General features: G+C 42.3%; 1 protein-coding gene across 12 annotated transcripts in view; it reads right to left on the reverse strand.

The window, feature by feature from the left end:
• AIG1 (androgen induced 1) overlaps window positions 1–21,562 on the reverse strand; it is a 313,679-nt gene that overhangs the window by 188,760 nt on the left and 103,357 nt on the right. The window contains exon 4 of one of the 12 annotated variants that reach the window (XM_019425104.2): window positions 4,644–8,641. The exons of the other annotated variants lie outside the window; for them this stretch is intronic. Within the exon in view, the coding sequence (XP_019280649.1) occupies window positions 8,591–8,641 (51 nt within the window). The 3' untranslated portion in view covers window positions 4,644–8,590. Of the gene's footprint in view, window positions 1–4,643; window positions 8,642–21,562 lie in introns of those variants that run through there. 12 annotated transcript variants of the gene reach the window in all.

Consider the following 21,562-nt stretch of genomic DNA (forward strand, 5'->3'; position numbering starts at 1 on the left):
AATGCAGCAACAATATAACTAAACATACATAATTACATTTAAAATGGTACTGTAAGAACATTTAGCACATTAAAAAATCTACCTTTTCTATAATTTTACTGCAAAAAATCAAAAAGCTCTAGGAACAACTTCAGGGATGTAGAATTCAGTGGGGCTATTTAAGGCTTCATTTTGACATTTGTTAAGACTTAGGATCACGATGCTTTTTAAGAAGTTGATCCAGAGATGGCTGCTTCGTGGTTCCATTTTTTCCCCTCCATCACATCTCCCACGCAAAGCACAGGCTTTACAGATTAAGTCTGCCTTTCTTGGTTTAAAAGCAGAAAGTCTTTCTGTTTTGTTGAGTTGCTGTCTTACGAGAACAGATGCTGGCCATGCAAGCCTTTAAAATTCACTTTAATTTCTATTGTTTGACTGTTCTTCATGCTGCTACCTCACCTTTGGGACCTTCTAAGTTTTGGTCTGAATGGGAACTAACCTCAAGGGACCTCTTGTCTCAGGCACAGCCACTCAAAGCTCTCCTACACTCACACATCTTACCTTCTTTCTTCAGGAGTGCAACACCATATGGTACCACATTTACATTTCATGACTCAGTCTTAAGGCTGGGATAGGTGTAACTATAAAGTAATGAGACATTTTCCCCAGAAGATCAAACGTCATCATCTGGTAGGTCCTTTGCTCAGGATTGCCATCTTTCAGAATTGTTTATTTCCATGCCCTCAGCCAATCTATAGTGCTAGATGGTTCTTTCCACCCTGACCTTTCTTTTCTTCCTGTGCAGCAGAGTGAGGTACAAAACTCAAATCGAACCCTGTGCAGAGCAGTGGGGAGCTAAGGGCTGATTTTCTTCCTTCCTGTACATGTTCCTTCCCGTCCTAAGGTAGCCAGCCTCAGATGGGTGTGTGTGTGTGTTGTGTGTTGTGTGTATGTGTGTGTTGTGTGTGTTTGTGTCTGAATTAAGAAATATAACTGCTGAGCTTCAAAGACTTCAGTGTTGCCAAGAAGAAAAGTTGGAGACATGAATGGGTTGGAAGCATTAGGCAAGGTAATTGGACTTCAGACATAGGTGGAATTTGAATTATTGGTGGCTTACCACTGCTTCTCAACCCGGGCTGATTTTGCTCTCCAGGGGACATCCAGCAATTCCTGGAGGCATTTTTGGTTGTCACACTTTGGGGTGGGGAAGGGTTATTACTAGTGGGAGGAGGCCAGCAATGTTGCTAAACATTCTACAATGGACTCCCCTCCCCCACAACAAAGAATTATCTGGCCCAAATATTCAATACTGCTGAGGATGAGAAATGCCGGACTGAGATAAAAGATAATCAGACCAGGTGTCATACTATAAGAAAGAAAAAAAAAATGTAGAAATTAACTTACTGTTGCAATTTTAAAAACTCATTCAGATGACATCTCATCAACCTCCCCTCACCTAATGTTTGCATATGAGGCATTTATATGGATACACATTTTCACATAGAAGTATTCTTTTGCTCTTGGCACAGAATAAAAGTAGGAGACCTGCAACGTGACTGGCCTCTGGTTCCCAGAACTGAATTAGTCCCACCCTGGTATTTATTCACTTTCTCAGAATCCTATGCTGTGTGTCTCCTTCATGGCACCAGTCACCATAGACATTTGTGCCATTCTCATTTCCAGTATGGCTCTCCTACAAGAGTGTGAGCCTCATGAGGCCAGGAACTGGGTCCGATCTATCCCAGGACCCAACCCAGCAACTGGTGTATGCAGGGCGTGGGGGGCAGCTAAGAGAGTGGACACTTTGTGGTGTCCACAAACTGCCTGGGCTTAACTTCGCACTCTACCACTAAGTCACGGTGCAACCTCAGGCAGTCACCATAACTTTTGCAAAGGCTCAGTTTCCTCATCTATAAAAATGGTGTATATGGCACCTGCCTCATAGGTAGAATCAAACAAGTTATTATGTGCAGAGTGCTTAAGGAACATTTGATGATGAGTGAAGAGTCAAAAAGCAAAGATAGGGTTAAACATCTGCCTGCAAACCAGCAATGCAGAAAATGAACAAAGAGAAACACATAAAACACCTGGCTTTTACTTTGTGGGAGTTTCTAAATGTAATCTTTCCCTTCTTTGTGATGTAACAAATGTGGAAAGCTGCCTGTTAATATTTACAGGCACAGTGAAAGCCTTAGCAGGATACACATTTTTTCCATATTGATTTTGCTTCACAATTGATGCTCTACCCAGTTTCTCTGCTAGGTCCAGTTTCTCACTATATATTTTGCTATAGGTTAATTTCATTTTTTTATTGTCTTCCGATAAAAACTGATTTAAAGCACTATGGTAAGTCAATCTAAAAAAGGCATTTAACAGTTTTCTGTGGTTGAACACCCACTATTCTTCCTGTATCAAAGTTAACTTCTTTCTGCAGTCTTACATTCTTCTGCTTCCTAGGCTCTTTCAAACACACAGAGGGTTTAAATTTTAATTGTTCTGTAACTGATACATTCTGAAACTTTACTGTACTCTTTAGATCTACTCTCCCTGTGGGTCTCTGATCCTTTACTACCCTCCACCTTCCCTTGGTGATTTTCTATGTATATATCTTGCAGAAGCTCCAGAGAGAAGATTGATTTCTAATCATTTACTTACGCACACAATTATTCACTTGACATTCAAGAAGTAATTATTGAGCACCAGTGTATTCCAAACTCTGCTCCCAACTTCCAGGATGAGCAGTGAACACACAGGCAGGGTACCAACCCCCCCCCCCCCCCCCCCGCCCCCAACCGGCCCAGAGCAGGTATTCTTGTTCAAAGGGAGACCATAAGAAAATGAAGCAAATGAACAAGGTAATTTCTGACACATGTGAAGGAAATCACACCATTGTTTTTTTTTTAACCTCCCTTCCTCCCTCCTTCCCTCCCTTCCTCCCTTCCTCCTTTCCTCCCTTCCTCCCTCCCTTCCTTCCTTCCTTCCTTCCTTCCTTCCTTCCTTCTTTGTCTTTTTAATTTATATCCAAGTTAGTCAGCATATAGGGCAATAATGATTTCAGGAGTAGAATCCAGTGATTCATCCCCTATGTATAACACCCAGTGCTCATCCCAACAAGTGTCCTCCTGGATGCCCCTCTCCCATTTAGCTCATCCCCCCACCCAACACCCCTCCAGCAACCCTCAGTTTGTTCTCTGTATTTAAGAGTCTCTTATGTTTTGTCCCCCTCCTTGTTTTAATATTTTTGCTTCCCTTCCTTTATGTTAATCTGTTTTGTATCTTAAAGTCCACATATGAGTGAAGTTATGTGATATTTGTCTTTCTCTGACTAATTTTGCTTAGTATAATACACTCTAGTTCCAACCATGTTGTTGCAAATGGCAAGATTTCATTCTTTAATTGCCGAGTAATATTGCATTGTGTAGATATAGATATAGATATAGATATAGATATAGATATAGATATAGGTATCTTCTTTATCCATTCATCCATTGATGGACATTTGGACTCTTTCCATACTTTGGCTATTGTTGATAGTGCTGCTATAAACATTGGGGTGCATGTGCCCCTTCGAAACAGCACACCTATATCCTTTGGATAAATAACTAGCAGTGCAATTGCTGGGTCATAAGGTAGTTCTATTTTTAATTTTTTGAGGAACCTCCGTACTGTTTTCCAGAGTGGCTGCACAAGTTTGCATTCCACCAGCAAGGCAAAAGAGATCCTCTTTCTCTGCATCCTTGTCAACATCTGTTGTTGCCCGAGTTGTTAACGTTAGCGATTTCGACAGGTGTAAGGTGGTGTCTCATTATGGGTTTGATTTGTATTTCCCCGATGATGAGGGATGTTGAGAATTTTTTCACATGTTCGTTGGAGCCATCTGGATGTCTTCTTTGGAAAAGTGTCTATTCATGTCTTTTGCCCATTTTGTCACTGGATTATTTGTCTTGGGTGTTGAGTTTGGTAAGTTCTTTATAGATTTTGGATATTATCCCTTTATCAGATATGTCATTTGCAAATGTCTTCTCCCATTCCATCGGTTACCTTTTAGTTTTGCTGATTGTTTCCTTCGCTGTGCAGAAGCTTTTTATTTTGATGAGGTCCCAGTAGTTCATTTTTGCTTTTGTTTCCCTTGCCTCTGGAGACATGTTGAGTAAGAAGTTGCTGTGGCCAAGATCAAAGAGGCTTTTGCCTGCTTTCTCTTTGAGGATTTTGATGGCTTCCTGTCTTAAGTTTAGGTCTTTCACCCATTTTGAGTTTATTTTTGTGTATGGTCTAGGGAAGTGGTCCAGGTTCATTTTTCGGCATGTGGCTGTCCAGTTTTCTCAACCCCATCTGCTGAAGAAACTGCCTTTATTCCATTGGATATTCTTTCCTGGTTTGTCAAAGATTAGTTGGCCATATGTTTGTGGGTCCTTGCTATAACAAACTACCACAAACATGGGAGCTTAAAACAACACAAATTCCTTGAACAGTTTCTGGAGATCAGGTGTCTGCCATGGGTCTCACTGGGCTAAAATCATGATGTTGTCAGGTCTACAGTCCTTCTTAATACTCTAAAGAAGAATATATTTTCTTGCCTTTTCCAGAATCTACAGAAGCTGTACTCCTTGGCTCATGGCCCTTTCCTCCATCTTCAGAGCCAGCAGTGACCTGTTGAGTCTTTCTTTTCTTTTCTTTTTTTTTCAAGTTTCTTTATTTATTTTGATATAGAAAGTGTGAGCAAGGGAGGGGCAGAGAAAGAGGGAGAGAGACAGATCCCAAGCAGGCTCTGCACTGTCAGCACACAGCCTGATGCGGGGCTCAAACCTACAAATGGTGAGATCATGTCCTGAGCCAAAATCAAGAGTTGGACACTTAACAGACCGAGCCACCCAGGAGCACTCCCTATGGAGCGTTCCTTATATCTCATCGCTCTGACATTGACTCTTCTGCCTCCCTCTTCCACATTTAAAGGACCTTGTGATCACACTGGGTCTAAATGGATACACCTGGATAATCTCCTTACCTGAAGATCAGTGGATTCTCAATGTACAGTCCAGCTACATTCTTAACTCCGCCCCTCTGCTGTGTAACATAACATATTCATCAGTTTCAGGGATTAGGGTGTAGACTTCTCTGGGAGCCATCTGCCTGTCTACCACAATGATCTAAGAGGTACTATAATTTTAGCATCCTGTTCGCTACCTACATAGATGTTTAATAAATTCAATATTTAGGAAACACATCAGAATTATAACATTTACTTCTTATTAAATCATTACAGCAAGAGCTGTGTTTTCTTTACTGAAGAATCAGTGAGGGGTGGAGTGGTTTCAGCCAACCTTCCAGGTAAACACAAAGTTATCTCAATGCAGGGAGAGGCTCAGGGCCCATGCCACACGAGGCCCTGGAGGAGAAGCTCCCTGCATTTCACTGGCTTCTCCTTTGGGACTGGCTTTGGCTGGATCACTAGCGCAGGACCATGGGGGTGACCGTCCCTCCTCCTTAGCAGTGCCTCTGCCCGTGGCTTCCTGAGGGCTCCACCACCTTGATTTCTGTTGGCTGCAGCAGTCTTCTTGAATTATAAAATGGAGGGTTTTTGTTGTTGTTGTTGTTGTTGTTGTTTTGTTTGTTTGTTTGTTTGTTTTAGGACCCTAGAATAAAGAAACTGAATTTCAGAATAGCTGGGGGAAATATCTGAAATGGTTGAGAAGGTTTTTTGATTGGTGAATGAGAGATCAGAGTTTTATGGGGCTGCTTTCATGCAGTATGAATATGGAGAGTTTAATTTTTAATTTCTGCAGTGTTGCTCGGGTTTATGATGCCACTATTTTGCTGGATGCAACCGAAGCACACTGTTCTTCCTCCTCACTAAATTACAGCCTTCTGTTCCTCAAAATGTGTCCTAAGAATTAAGCCTTGACAGTCTAACAAGACCTTGCATCACTGGCCCTTCCGACCCCCCTATTATATAACACAGTTGGCTGCTTATGTGTCACTTTGCTTCTTCTGTCTGTATCCATCTATTTTACTCTGGATTCATGGCTGTGTTCTCCGTGCAACTGAGAGCTCTCAGCATGAAGGGGGGACGTGGCCCACAGCTCTTATTTCGCTTGTACTTCTGCACAATGGCTACAAAGTTCTGTGGCCGAGAGTTCCCGAATTTGATTATCTTCATGAAGGGTGTTGCTTGAAAAGGCTGCAGAAAAATATTAATTTTATTTCCTAGCTAGCTTTTACCCGCACAACCCAACATAGGCCAGGCCCACCAGAAAGGTTTGGGAATTCGATTTGCAGAGAAGATTGCTAATGCCAAGCCACATTTGAGCACTTGAGAAGGTCAGCCCTACTCACATGAAGGTAAAAAGCTGGGCAGTGTCTTCCTCAGCATGCTTTCTCCAGATGTCATTCTCATCTCACACTATACCGACTTAGATCTAATTAGAAATTACCATTCGCACAGGCATCTTGATTTCTTTATAGAACGGCCACTGAAATCTCTGACCTAGATGGTTAAAGCAAATCTGAAATATCTTAAATTAAAGACATGCCTCTACCAACTGCAGTTCCAAGAGGGAAGAATCTTCTGGGTAAAATAAAAACGTTACATTTATGCTTAGCAAGAGGAGCTGTGAAAAACTGGAAATTTATTTTCTGTTTCCTCTCTATTTTTTCATGAAACCCATCCTAAGGACTGAATAACAGCACGATCTCATTGATTGTATGCTCTGCTCCCTTTGGGATTTGAGAGGAGGGAAGATCCTACCTTCTACGGCTCAGAAGGTGAACTGTGTGAGTTTTTATTCTGCTGGAGAAGTCCAAAAAACCGGTCACACCTCAGCTTTACCGACAGCTCCTTGGCCAATTACACTGTGTTTATAACACAGATTGGAAGTGCTTGTGTGTGTGTGTGTGTGTGTGTGTGTGTGTTGTAATGGTTACAGGAAATCTAAATTGAAACTCTGCTACATGTAGCTATAATGTTCACTTAGATAATTGCTTTTTTGTAAACATAGTTTCTTACAAAGTCTCAGCTTGCTGCTATGGAAGCAATGACATTAACAGAAATAACACTGGTGCCACAAATCTTCAGGGATTTTTTTTTTTTTTAATGGAAAGGAAAATTCTAAAACTAAAAATATACTTTTTATTTGCAACTATGGGAATACAAACACCAGAAAAACACAAGAGGACTGCATAATTGGGACATGGGAGGTATGCTATCTGGCAGTTTTAGAGCAAGGGCAGTCATGGGATGGAATCTAAGTCTTAGGTCATTACAACTTGGTCAAAAAAGAAAAAAAAATCTGCATTCACAAAAGAGATGATGTCTGGGAGGGAGTGACAGCTTCCCCAACTTGTTCCACCACACGCCCCTTCGTATTACCCTTATGGGGTACAGGGTGCTCACCCTAACACCTCCTGAGTTTATAGTGCTTATGACCTCATGCGCCTTGTCCCTTTAGCATACAGTTTTTAAAGTTTGTTTATTTATTTTCAGAGAGAGAGTGTGCGTGTGTGTGTGCATGAGTGGGGGGAGCGCAGAGAGAGAGAAAGAGAGGGAGAGGGAGAGAGAGAATCCCAAGCAGGCCCCATGCTGCCAGGGTAGAGCCCGACATGGGGCTCGATCTCATGAACTGGGAGATCATGACCCGAGCTGAAATCAAGAGTCTGATGCTCAACTGACTGAGCCACCCAGGTGCCCCAGCACAGAATTTTTTAACGCAGATAACCACCTACTGCAGAGATACTATCCCTTAACTCGTTAATTGTTAATCTTAATTGATATTGGTTTTGCAGAATCCATGAAAAAATGTCCAAATCTAAAAGTATTGAAATCTAAAAGAAATACCCTCTTCTTTATTTCAACTGTGAACATCAACACCAGTTGGATTTGAAGGCATCTTACTAAGATCGGTCCAGCTCATTTAAATTGGCCTCTATTAGCAAAGACAATGGAATGGTTTTCTGCATGCTTGAACTTAGTGATCTTATGACTATAACTATAAATTACTTACATCAAAATGTTGATTCCTAAAACTGGATTATAGAAAAATTTTCTTCCCTTTAAGGAGCACTGAATTTTTATTTATTTTTTGTCTTTATATCTTTTGCTTTCTTCTGGATCTTAAAAGTTTTAGGGGGTTATAAAGAGAAATGTCACTTTCTATATTTTAAATCCACTGTAAGGCTAAGAGAAGTTTACACTTAAAAAGCAAAAACTTGCCTGGGTTTCTCTTATCAAATAGATATTTGGCAACAACAATTCCCCTGGAAACTGGGGAAGAGGAGAACAGGATTCATGCCCTCTGATAGCAGGCTGAAGTCGCGTCTTCATTTACAAAGTTGGATATATTCTATCAAGATTGTTTTTATTCCATTAAATTTTACCTCGGCTAATTGATTTAGCAAAATAGGATTCCAGATTTTTGTAAGAGGGAAAATATGACAGTTAAAGATTGAAAACTACCTTGAGAAAGGGAAAAAAATAGTTGTTACTTAAAATAGGTCCAGAATGACCCTGTGCCAGACTTACATCAGCGCCGTGCTGAAGAAAGTCCTATTTACAATGGATGGTGAAGAATTCAATTTTAATTTTTGCAGCTTGAGCCATGTCACATATGTGTCTATGTCAGCTTTCCCTGAAGTCTGGATCTGACAATCTGACTGAATCAACACTGGACTGTTAAGAAACAAAAATAAAAGGCAACGTTGTGGCACAACACAGTCAGATATCTGGGTCATTGAAAAGATTCAATAAATGAAGAGATATAGACAATGACTAATGATTTACAGGAATGAAATTATAGAACAATTACAGTGTATTTCCATTGGCAAGCTTATCAAAAGTTGGTTCTTCAAGTACTTTCGCTATCCATAAATTCTCATGGTTGATGGTTTTTTTTTTTTCTTTTTTTTTGCCCTGGAATCTGTAGTTTATTAAAAACTTTAGTTTGGGGAATTTTTTTGCTGCTGGCAGAAGAATGCATGCATGCCCTGGGGTGTTATAACAGCACATTAATGCAACATTACATTAATCAATGGCACTACAGACATATACTATTTTAAAAAGAAGACAACTACCAAATCCACATGTGTGTTGTCTGGGCAAGTGAGATTCTGACTTGGCAAAACGTCACATTCCAAGTTCAGCCATCCTGAAATAAATCCAATTTGTACACTTTACGTCAACAACAGAAAACACTGATTGAGCAAAGGTAAGGTATTTATGCATCCATCATTTATCACCGGAATAGATAATGCAAAAAGAATGAGACATAGTGCCAAAGAGAAACATTCCTTTAAAGTTAATTAGTAAGCTTCTAAAGATACTTATCAAAAGGATAATCCAGGGAGACCTGCGTCGATCAAGCCAATCCAACAGCTCTGTGCATACAACAGGAGCCAAGCCACAACCACTACAGCTTTGAATACCTGCCAGAATGTCACCCTTATGTGGCTCTGTGTTTTTATCCACAAGAGGCTTGAAGGAGATTATCTGGATCATTCGTAGCAAGCGGATTTCACATCTTGCCACGCAGGCTCGGGTTCATGGCTGGTCTGCTCAATCCTTTAAGCGTGGACCAGGAATGAAGTCACACGTGAGCTCATTTTCCAAGGAGACCAATCTACCTGCCCCATGGCTCTGGAGACTAGGACACTGGTTCACGGGGCACATGAAAAGCACTGAAACTCTGAACCAAAGATCTTGCAGTGACTTCGGACTAAAGTCTGTGTGAGGTATGCCTCGCGTGAAGGCAGTGAAGATACACTGTCGGAATGAGGAAGCAACTCAGAGGTAAAATATATGGACAGTGGGTGGGCAGCCTAATTTCCATTATGTGAGGTTCTCCTTCCACTAGACAGCCTTGGATTACTTGAACTCTCTGAAAATAACGCCTTCCGCTTTCTCTTGTTTTCACCTTAAAGTCTATCTCCTCTCTCTGGAACCCTTTTTCTTTGTTCTTATTCCAGGGCAGACATGTTTCTTCACCATTCTAAGGAATCCTTCACCCTTGCTCTCAACTTGGACTCCCCACATTGTTCAGAATCTTGTTCCATCCACTGTTTCTATGGGAGATTAAAGATGGCTATAAATTCTTTGTTGTTCCTCTTACTGAGAGATGGAAGCAAGGTCCCTTCCCCTTGAATCTGACCTTGCCTTATGGACTCGATTGACTGATAGTAGGCAGAGGGAAGTGACGCTCTGGGTTTTTGAAGCTAGGCCTTAAGAAGTCTTGCAATTTTGCCCGGACTTCCTGGAACACTTCTTTGGGAGCTATGAGTGGCCATATAAGAAGCTGGGCTACCTGAAGAGAGTGGTGAGGCCAAAAACAGGTGCTCTGGTCAACTGCTCCAGCTCAATACTACTGTCCAGCCATCCCTATTGAGGCACAAGACATGTTGGCTAAAGACCACTGAGCAGTAGAGCACTTCACTTCACAGAGTAAAGACCACTCTGTTGATACCACGTGGAAAAGTCACCCAGCTAAGCACTGCCTCAATTTCAGATCTACAAAATCCTGATATGGTACAGTTGTTGTTCTTGAAAGTCACCAAGTGTTGGGGCAGGATGTCATGCAGCAATCGATGCTGGAACAGAACTCCCTCTTTTTTAATTTTTCCTTTAAAAAAAAATCAATTCTTCATCGTCTACCTACAAAATCTGCTCAGTTCTTCCCAGTGTTAAAATCTCCCCTCAATCCCACCATGTAATACAATAAAGCTCTGCTTTCCTCAATGGTAACCATCTTCAAAAGACTAGTCTCTACCACTGCTTCCGTGTCCTCATTTCCCACTCTTTAAACACACAGCAATCTGGTGTTCACAATCTCCATTCTAAAATGGCAGGATTTCAATGTTGGAAGGGACCTGAAAGGCCGCCTCATCCAGCCATATGTTCACTCCTAAATTCCCCTCCATAAGGTTCCTTCTTGGTAGTAGGCGTCTTGACGATGCTCTAACAACTCAAGGAATGTAGCACTTGGTGCCACCCAAGGATGCTCATTCTATCTTTGGATATCTGAGATTATGAGGAAGTTCTCTCTGATTCTGCACAGAATTCTGTCTCTGTAAATTTTCTATCCATCAGTCCTAGTTTTCTTGCTCCTAATTTTATAGAAAAAGCCTAACCTCTCCAATATGGAGACACTTAAAAGCATCCAGGTAGGACATGGATTAGGTGGTGGCAGTGGACCCGGACAGGAGAGAATGTATCTGACATTTATTCAAGCTGAAGACATTTTAGTGTTACTGAAATCTGGATGCATCTTAAAATGGATGTGTGAAGTCACAGGGTGAACCTTACAGTCATCTTTTATCTTTCTACAGTGTAATTTAACTTAAGTCTTGAGCTGCCTTCTATTTAGTTAAGGGAAATGTGGAGACAGTGGAGACACAATGATAAAGCATAAATGGTGGCTTAGAGTATGGACTGTGAGGTCAGACTGGCTGCAGTATTCTCTGGCTATGTGACCTTGAGTGACTCAGCTACGAAAACTCCAGCCACTTTCGGGGAAACTCATTCATGTTCAGTTATTTCATAGTCAAACTCAGAACTCAAACAATCAAATTAGGGTTCTGCCCTTCCTTCTCTTTTTCCTGGGGTACCGTCTAAATTCTAAGAAGGCCCATATGTGTCATGGCATCAGGAAAAGCAATCTAGTCTGTTAGCCCCAATTCCTGCTGACCCTCCTGGGGACCCACACCGCTTTTGCTGCCGACGTTGCTTCTGTTTCCACAGCCTCCAGCACATGGAATCCACATCACATATGCTGATGGTGTCCCTTCTGCAGGACACCAAGGCCTTTGGGCGTCCCTCCCGGGGCAGCCTCTGGGGACACAGGGAATTTTAAGATGTTTTCCACGTGCCCTGGATATCTCAACCAGTCATTGCTGCTTTTCCAACCCACCATCATGCTGCTACAAGATTTCCCTATTAGGCGTGGCTTCTACCGGAGCGACGACTGGACTCAAATCCTGGTCCTCTGGGATTTCCCCAAACGGTTCTGGGGTTTCTGTTCCTTCCCATCTCCAGGCGCCAGGGCACGCCATACCTTCTCAGGGTACTTTGGCATCTCGACTGCAGATCCTTCTCCTGCCAGAAGCTAAAATGTCCTCTCTTGGGGAACAAGATGCATCTCAGACCTCACCCTTCCTTCTCTTCAATTATATTAAATTATCAGGCTTTGGCTCTTGATAGGCAAAGCAAACTTTGAAGCCAGTTTTTAAAGTTTTATATTTTTAAAAATTCTGTCTTGTAATTAACAAAACAGAACAGAAGAAAATAAAAACCAACCGTGGCTCCAGATGAGCTGTTTGGAGTCATGTGGCCCAAGTGTAGCAGTCAATAGCCAAAAATTTGCCTCTTTGCTTTCTGCAATTAGTTTGTCCCTTTAGCTAAAAACCTCAGAGATCTGAGGTAAAAAAAAATTACCAAGACAGAGAAAACATAGCATTTTAAAAGTCAGTCCCATTATAACTACACTTGATTTGGTAGTGCTTACTTTGTTCCTGAAAGCTGTAATTAAATTAAGTCGATGGTACATCTTACATGAGTGGCACAATAGGAGTGAGGGGAGGAAGTAATTCAGAGGTAGTTTCTATGCAACTTGGTATGATGGAGTGGTGAAGAGGGCACAAGCCAGAAATGAGTAACCTAGATTTAAATCCTAGATGTCCTAGAGCAATTTACTAACTTCCTACACCTCAGCCCCTCGTCTGTTAAATACTGATAGTAATAACAATGAACTCATAGGATGTTACGAGGATCACAAGAGTTCATTCGTGGAGAACATTAAGGCGGCGTCTGGCACAAAGTAGATAATTAAGTAGCATTAGTTACTGTCCTGTGTTGGATGTGGAGAGAGGTATAGAACAGAGGGAAAGACAACTCTACTGGTCAGATTTACAACTAACTTGTTAGTCCTGAGCTGGAACTAGAAGCATGTTCCCCTTCCTCCAAATCATTACGCCTGTCCGTGGAGAGCCTAGACTCCCAAGACATGGATAAAATGCAAACCCTCTTTAATTACATCCTCTTGAAACCTAGTGGGATGGAAAGTGTCCCCGGCTCCTCACCAAAGAGGAGAAGTAAGGTTACTGGTTTTCAGCACTCCAGGCAGAGCAGAGGGTGGGGGAGAGGTCCACAGCTGATGGATTTCTATTCGGATTGAGAGAAAAGCAGCATCCGCATCTCTCAAGTGATGTGTGGGGTCCCCTCTACTTATGGAGCCTCTGGGGCTAGTCCTGACTATAACCGACTCACAAAATCCTTTATAATATATAGCTTAAAGTCAACCACATATTTAAATTTACGGTTTGCAGTGGTGCCTAAATCAAACTGCTCCATTGCAATGAAGTTATGTGGGAAAGCTTTATTTTTATGGCTAACACACTTCAGTTACTTGAGGGAACAGTCTAAGGACCAAAAGACATTTCATAATGAAGCAGTATTTGCTTGGGCTTCTTAGTGGAATTGTCCTGTGGACCTTTTGCAAATAAAATGATTCACTTTATGGGCTGGAGTAGCAAGGTGGATGGTTGTGACATTTACTGAGATGGAGAACAGGGAGGAAGGTAGGAGTAGTCCAAATTTCAGTTTTGGATGTGTTACATACAAAATACGTAGGAGAAATGTGAGTGGAGGCCTTAGGCAGGTCTAGAAGTCAAATGAGATATAAATATAGGAATTTCGTTGACTTTTGTTAGGAGAAAGCAAAGAACAGGAAAAATGCCTCCAGGAGAGATTGTAGGAAGAAAAGAAAATCCAGTATTGGTCCCAAGACACCACAATATGTAAACATTGAGGAGAGGAGGAGCCTGCGGAGAAAATGAGAAGCAGCAGCCAGGAGAAAACCAGAGGCCAAGAAGAGAGAGTGCCAAGGAAGTACAAGTGGCTAGCTGGGTAAAATACTGCTCAGAGAGTTGAGGAAAGTGAGGAATCAAATGTGGCCATGGACTTGGTCAATGGGAGGTGAGTGCAAACCCTCATGTTGAACTGAAAGCAGTTTCAGTGGAGGGGTGAGGCAGGATTCTGATTCAGAGTAAGTTACAGAGTGAAGAAGGGTCAGGCAGTGGAGACAATCTGTATAGACAACTCTGGAGAAGCTCAGGCTGAAGGAGGAGGAGAGAGAAAGCAGAGATAAGAAGCTCTGCGATCGTACCGAGTGCCGAGAATTCAGTAGACGGGCAGGGACAGGGAGACGGATGTTGTCATATCAGGGACTCATGTCGTCTTTAACATCACCTGAAACCATCCTGCCATTTTCACACTGATGTTGTTGTCATGATCCTCTACTCTAATAAAACCGGCCTTTAAAAAGTGTTTTCTCTATTCTCCTCAGCAGTGAATTCATCTTATCATCTGCGCTTCAACTAGGAATTTATGCAGCTGACTACCCACACTGATGTCTCTGTGCTCCAACACCACATCCGGACACAGGCATCTCATGTGGCATCTCAGCAGTGTCTCAAAAACAACATGTTCCTGTAAAGAGCAGGCATTTTCTCCGCCAGGTCCTCTTTGCTCCCCTATTTCCTTTCATGGGACATCCAGACACTCACTCTCAAAACCCTATTTTCCTTTTCAGTCATCGGGAGACTGCCTCATATTCCCTGGCTTGGAGACTCTGTCTTGGTGGTCACCTGCCCAGATCACCTTCCTCACCACTTCCATCTGTCAAAAACCTACCCATCCTTTAAAGCTTATATGTGAGCCAGAAAATTCTGCCGATGCTTCCAATTTGGTGGGATCTTCCCGACAGTGAAGCCTTCTTGTGTACCTCTCTTCAATTAGATTTACTTGAGGGATTGATTGTCTTATCTGCCTGATTAGACTTTAAACTTCATGAGCAGGGGCCTTATCTTACTCATTTTTGCATTGCTTGCATCACCAGATACAACAGGCACTCAGCAAGGTTTTGCTGAACTGGCTTAAAAGTAAATTAATGAATTCTTTAGATGAAATGAGTTATTTCCAGTTGTATGCATGCGAATAAATAATACGCTGGAAACTTAAGAATGCACTCAACTGGAGGACAGAAATGAGTTCATATGAACATCAGAGCACTGCCAAAAATCGCTTTTCTTTCCTGGAACAAGTATTTATGTAACTTTTTATTATGGTATGGAATATTTCAAATATACCTAAAAGTAGAAAGAATAGCATTATGAACCCCCATGAATTATTAGCCAGTTACAAAAACTCACAATATTTTCCCAATCTAATTTTGTCTATTTATCAACCCCGTCCCATTTTTTTTTCCTGGAGTGTTTTAAAGCAAACTCCAGACATCATATCATTTCACTTACATACCCCTCAGCAAATATCTCTACCAGATGAAGTTTTGTTTTATAATTTAACCACATGTCAGACCTAATGAAATGAATTCTAATTACTTAATATGATTTAATATCTAGTTTTTTGTTCATATGTCCTCAATTTGTTGCAATCATTTTATTCAGAGAATGCTTAATTTAATACTTATAGCCCATTTTAAGGCAATTTAGTGGTAAGCATTAACTCTTGATTCTTTTAGCATATGTGCTGGAAGAGGTTAAGGAAAAAGGAGATACTCAATTTTTGAATTACTTAGTTTCCTTGATTCATTTCCTTTCCTCTTCAGCTACTGCTGCTTTGGATCTTTTTCATTCTCATGTTTACGAAAACATGAGAAGGAAAAGAAAGGGTGACAGAGGCTACTGTCTATTTGTCCCCCCATATCTTTTGTCTCCTTTCTCTAGAAGAATACAGTATCGGCACAAGGCTAAAGACGATTATTTCCTAGACCCTCTTGCAGTTAGATAGCCACAAGACCATGCGACTTTTTGAGCAAAAGTGATTGTGTGGAATTTCTGGGTCATGATTTCACTGGAAAGATGTGTGTTGTCTCCTCTCTTACACCCCCTTCGTCATGGCTTAAATGCAGATGTGGTGTGGTAAGCCATCTGCCACCCCACGGATGATGAACAACCTTAGAGGATGCAGAAGCAACCAAATGAAAGAGCCTGGGGCCCTGGTTGACCTCATCAGGAAGAGTTGGCCTGCCAACCTGCAGACCACCAGTTTTAAACTACTGTTATTTTGGTATCTGTTACAACAGCTGTTCTGATATCTTAATTACGTTAGAAGGTAAAACTCAACAATGTCCGTATTATAAATCGAACGGAAGTTTTCTAAAAATCTAATGAGAGTTTCTGTTTCCTACATCACAGTCAAATGTTCTCTGCATATGTTTCCAGTTATTACTAGCTATCATTCTGTCTTGCAGCATGATAATCAACTGACCTTAGTTAACTGATTGTATACCACGACAAGCAGCAAAGTGGAAAGACTGGCTAGATTTGGTTCCAGGCAAACTTATTTGAATCCTCCCTTGCCACTCCCTAGCTATGAAGAAGTTACTAGAACCACACGACACTTTAACCACAGACACTTTAAATACCTGTAAAATGGGAATAACAGAGCTCCTTAGAAGATTAATTAGGGAGAATAAATAAATTTGTGTGTATCAGAGGAGCGAACACAGTACTTGGCACAAAGAAGTATCCAGAAAAGGTTAATTTCGTTTCCTTTGGTTCCCTGTATACATAAGTCACAAGGGTCTGATGATATTTTCTGATAAGCTACTACTGCTATAGCCGTTCAGGTCTCCGGCACTTGTCGGAACCAGCAAAATTTATTGGACACTGCGTAGGAGCCCTGGGATTTATAATGCCGGTCTCTTCTTAAAGGTTGTGAGAGAAACCGTAGAAAACACTGGCGAATGAAAACCTTCTCCCAAGGATTATATGGCTGCTTAGAAAGGATGTTGATAAGCGGTGCCTTAGCGAGGGTAACACTAGCCGATAGAGCACACTACTCTCTCATCTCAGACAACAGAGGTTCCTAGAGCATGAGGCTCTGCTCCATCCAGTTAGCCAAGGGTCCAGACTGGCAGAGTCACCGACCAGCCTGAAAACATGGGATGGGAGGATTATGTGGGCGGTGTTTACAGGCCAGGCCAGGAAGTGATTTCATAACTTCCATTCACATTCCACTGTCCACGAGTCTAATGTTGAGACCTAACTGCGAGGGATGCTGGCAAATATGGTCTGGTGAGCACCCAGGAAGGAGAGAAAGAAATGTGGGGATCGGCTAGCAGCATCTGCCAAAAGCAGTTACCCTAAAAGACTTTACTGAACTATTTTATTTAGCTTCAACTTGAGTACGGGGAGAGTAGACTTAGAATCACTGGGCCAAAACCTCTATTAGCGATGTCTCTCAAAAATCCTTGTATGATACAAGAAATGAATTTAGGGAAGATAAGTTTTTAAAGAATTGACCAGACACATATCTCCCGAATGCTCCAAAGCGACGTCAGTAAGTAGAAACAATCACTTAAAAAAATGTTTTAATGGCAGAAAACCCAAATTATTTTAGCTAGGAAAAGACTCAAGCGTTGGATCATTTTCCTCTAGGAAAAAAAAAAAAAAGCACTTTTGATTAGGGAAGGATCTGAACTTCTAAGGGATTCTCAAGAGTCATTAACTTCACGTTGTCTTTTCCTAAACAATGGTGTCCTAGTTCCTGGACTAACAGCACACAGGTGGCCCAGAAACCACACATTGGTCACAGCCCTGGTGAGAGTCTCTGAGACACGGGGCAAAACCTGTAAAGAGGCTGCAGACGATTGTGTTTCATTATAATGATATTTCCAGAAATAAAGGGAATTACACATTAATAAAGCAATAAAATTCTCAGGGTAACCATGACAACTGCTGCAAATTTAATAACATTTTATACACCTCAAGAGTTTTTTTCTCTTTCTCATTTTTTTTTTTTTAATTGCCAGAAAGATTAGAGAAATTCCGAGAAGGAGCTGAGAAGCACTGTCTCATCTAGTACCCTCACACTTGCAAAGATGTCACCGCGCGCTCGGTTCATGATCATATTGACTTCGCAGCAGCCTCTGGAAACACCCCCCCCCCCCCCCCCCCCCCGCCCAGGTTCCCACATGCATTTATCTTGAAAGATGGTCACAGACTGGAGCCCGCAGTTCAGTGTCTTTGAATGATATCTGGTCAGAGAACTAGTTCCCCAAGTCAAGTCCAATTTCATTTGTTTTCTAAAGTAGAATTTTCGCCAGAGCAAATGGTTCTAATACATGTCTACAGAAATTTCCAAAGCTTCCTAAATATCTCAATCAGATTTTAGAACATTTTATCTATTTTCTTTTTTAAAGATTTTATTTTTAAGTAATCTCTACACCCAACACGGGGCTTGAACTCACAACCCTGAGATCACGAGTCGCACACTCTACCGACCGAGCCAGCTGGTGTCTCTTAGGACATTTTAAACAAAGACATAATCTAAATTATGCAGGCTTTCAATTAATCATGTTTTTTTGTTTTTGTTTTGCTTTTGTTGTGCTGACAAATCAGAAGTCACGAATGGGAAGGATTATTTTAAAGGTTGTCTTCCTCCTCTTTCAAGAAGTACACAGGGGCAGCTGGGTGGCTCAGTTGGTTAAGTGATTGACTTCGGCTCAGGTCATGGTCTCGCGGTTCGTGGGTTCGAGTCCCGCATCGGGCTCTGTGCTGACAGCTCAGAGCCTGGAGCCTGCTTCAGATTCTGTGGCTCCCTCTCTCTCTGCCCCTCCCCCTGCTCACACTCTGTGTGTCTCTCTCTCAAAAATAAATATTAAAAAAAATGTTTTTAAGTGCACAAACAAGTTACTTCTTTTTTTAATCCATCTTTCTGCATATTCCCCTATGATCTGCCCATATTATGTACAGATTAACGTTCAGATCAATATAGGAAACTTATTCCAGGTGACAGTACATTAAGTGGCAGAACACCAGAAGCCATTCTTGTGTAGCTGGGGAAGCTTCCGACCCTGCTAAGGGTGTATGTCAGAAATAGTGCCTCTGTCCCTGGGAAAAAATGAGGTTCACAAGGAAAATTGCCTACCCCTCAATTGCAACACTCAATCTACCCTTGTTTGTGACTCAAGGGAAAGATGAACTGGTCCATCTTCCTCCACCTCAAAACTGCCACATTCAGGAGGTTTTGTTAGTGCTTCTTGCTGTTCAGGCAGGCTCTTCTTTCCCTATGGCTTGTTGCCTTGTAGTCACTTTGCTGCTCCTTGGTACCCGTGCCAGTCCCTGTCCTTGTCTGATGGCACCAACGTGTGGCCCAGTACGTTCCTTCTTCCCAAAGTGCTTTCCTCTGGGCTCCTCCACCTGCTTTCTCCCCGGGCTAGTGTCCCACACTCATGACGTCCTTCTCAGTCTTCTCCCTGCAAGGTGGGCAGTGACCAAGCCTCCATTCCCAGCCTTCTCCTCCCTCTTAAACCCAGGCTGTCCCTGTCATTTCTTCCCCCTCAACCCCAAGGCAGGAAGCCTTCTAAAATGCTGCTCTGACCCCACTTCACCTCTGGTTAAAATCCTTCAACAACCCCCCAAAGCTAGCAGTATCGCCTTCTGTCTCCTTGGCCGGGGCACCGAGAGCTTCTGGCTTGGCCCCGAGTCATGGCCAAGTGTCACTGCCTCCAGGCACCTCTTCTGTGGTGGGGTCACACTTTATGCAAGTTTGTCAGACATATGGTGGTGTTTCCCGCCTCTGCTTCTGCTGTTCCTCCACCTGGGCTGCCTTTCCTTCCTTTTCCCGTCTCTCTAATATATAAATCGGATCCTCTTCCTCATGCAAACCTTTCCCATGCTTTATTGTTTCCGAAAGATAAAGCCTAAACTAGTTTTTGGTATGTAGGGCTCTCCAAGATCTCAGCCCCTGCTTCCTTCTCTCACTCCACCTCTAGCTATGCCCCATCTATGACTCCACTCCCAGGTAAGCCAGGTCTTTTGAGTCCCTAAACTCAGCACGAATGGAAGTTCTTCCCCAAATCCTCACATCTGCTCTAAACTTCCAATTTCAGCTCCCCAAAAGTGGTCCCTGGAGCTCTTTCCCTCTTAACCCCTTCTTGGAGCTTTAATGTCTCTCCTTTGACTGGCTGTTCTTTCTTTCTTTTTTAAAGTTTATTTATTTTTGGCAGAGAGAGAGAGAGAAAGAGAGAGAGCATGAGTCAGGGAAGGGCAGAGAGAGGGAGACACAGAATCTGAAGCAGGCTCCAGGCTCTGAGCTGTCAGCACAGAGCCCAATGCGGGGCTCGAACTCATGGACCACAGGATCATGACCTGAGCCGAAGTCGGACGCTCAACCGACTGAGCCACCCAAGCGCCCCTGACTGACTGTTCTTTCTTTAGAGGAACAACATTAGTGCCTAGAATGGTTCCAGGCACAAGAGGAATAAGCAAATATCTGTAGAACAAATACCCAGGAAAGGGTTAATCTCTTACTGTGACTCTTCCTCATTCCCTGGGGGGAGGCTGAAGAGTATGGTCACAATGGAGCCAACCTTGAAGGACAGAGAGGACCCTGTTTCTTTGTCTTTCTGCTCTGATGTGCCTAGAGAGCCTTGGGTGCTGCTCCTGGAAGCCGTATTGACTGGGAGATGCTGGGGGTCACCTGCCAAGACATAGAGGGGTCAAGCACATTTCCAACCCTCCGTGGGTCTGGGGGTTTCTGTAGAGTGGGGGCAGGGCAAGGGCGGGCCCAGAAGGATAAAGACCTTTAGGTTTCTGTCCATATATTAAACTGTATAATTGAAATTATCCAAATATTTATGTGGATTAAAGAGATTTCTAAGTGCAGCACCCCCCCCCCCCCACCGCCCTCCACTAAAATTATGATGTCCAATGAAAGAATACCTAGTGTATAAAAACAGCCATTTGCATGTGACTCCTCCCTCCTGGTCAACAGAGCAGGAAGCGTAATTCCCTTATAAATCAAATGTGATTCTTCCCAGTCCTCTTCTGCATGTTACTGGTCATTCTTGAAGCAATTGATTTCTCTTACGGAATTCTTTCTCTTCCCCTACTTTGTTCTGCCATTTCTTGCCCACTTACCAAGAGAAACATTATTTCCTTGCTTTTCCCTTTACTGCTTAAATTCTCTAACCCTCAGTTTCTACTTCTGTGAGATGGGAATGATAATAGAGTTGTGAGAATTAAGTAGACAATATCTAAAAGTGCTTAGCACAGCAAGAGAGAGGAGCGTGGTGCATGTCTGCTGTGATCATGGTCCTTTATATTCCATTTAGGAGTGATAAACAGAAGAAAATGCAAGAGATAAATCCCCATTAAGGAAAAGAAAAATGGTAAGTCTTATGGTGCAATTAACATATAAAGCCAGAACCATCAACTTCTTTGTCCTCTCTAAAATAACCAGAATGGAGGTGCCTCGGTAGCTCAGTCAGTTAAGCATCCAACTCTTGATTTCCACTCAGGTCATGATCTCACGGTTCGTGAGTTCGGGCCCTGCATTGGGCTCTGTGCTGATGTGGAGCCTGCTTGGGATTTTCTCTCTCTCCCCCTCACTCTCTGCCTCTCCCCCAACTCTCTCTCTTTCTCAAAATTAATTAATTAATTAATTAATTAATTAAATGAAGTAACCAGAACCAGTAAACTAAGTTAACCAACCATCAATCAATACTAAGACATGTGGAGAACACAAAGAGAGCTTTGAGGAATTGACACTCTAGAAGTCATATCTATTTCTTTTCTA

This window comes from Panthera pardus, unplaced genomic scaffold, assembly GCF_024362965.1.
Source record: "Panthera pardus isolate Hobbes unplaced genomic scaffold, ASM2436296v1 HiC_scaffold_17, whole genome shotgun sequence".
NCBI lineage: Eukaryota > Metazoa > Chordata > Mammalia > Carnivora > Felidae > Panthera > Panthera pardus.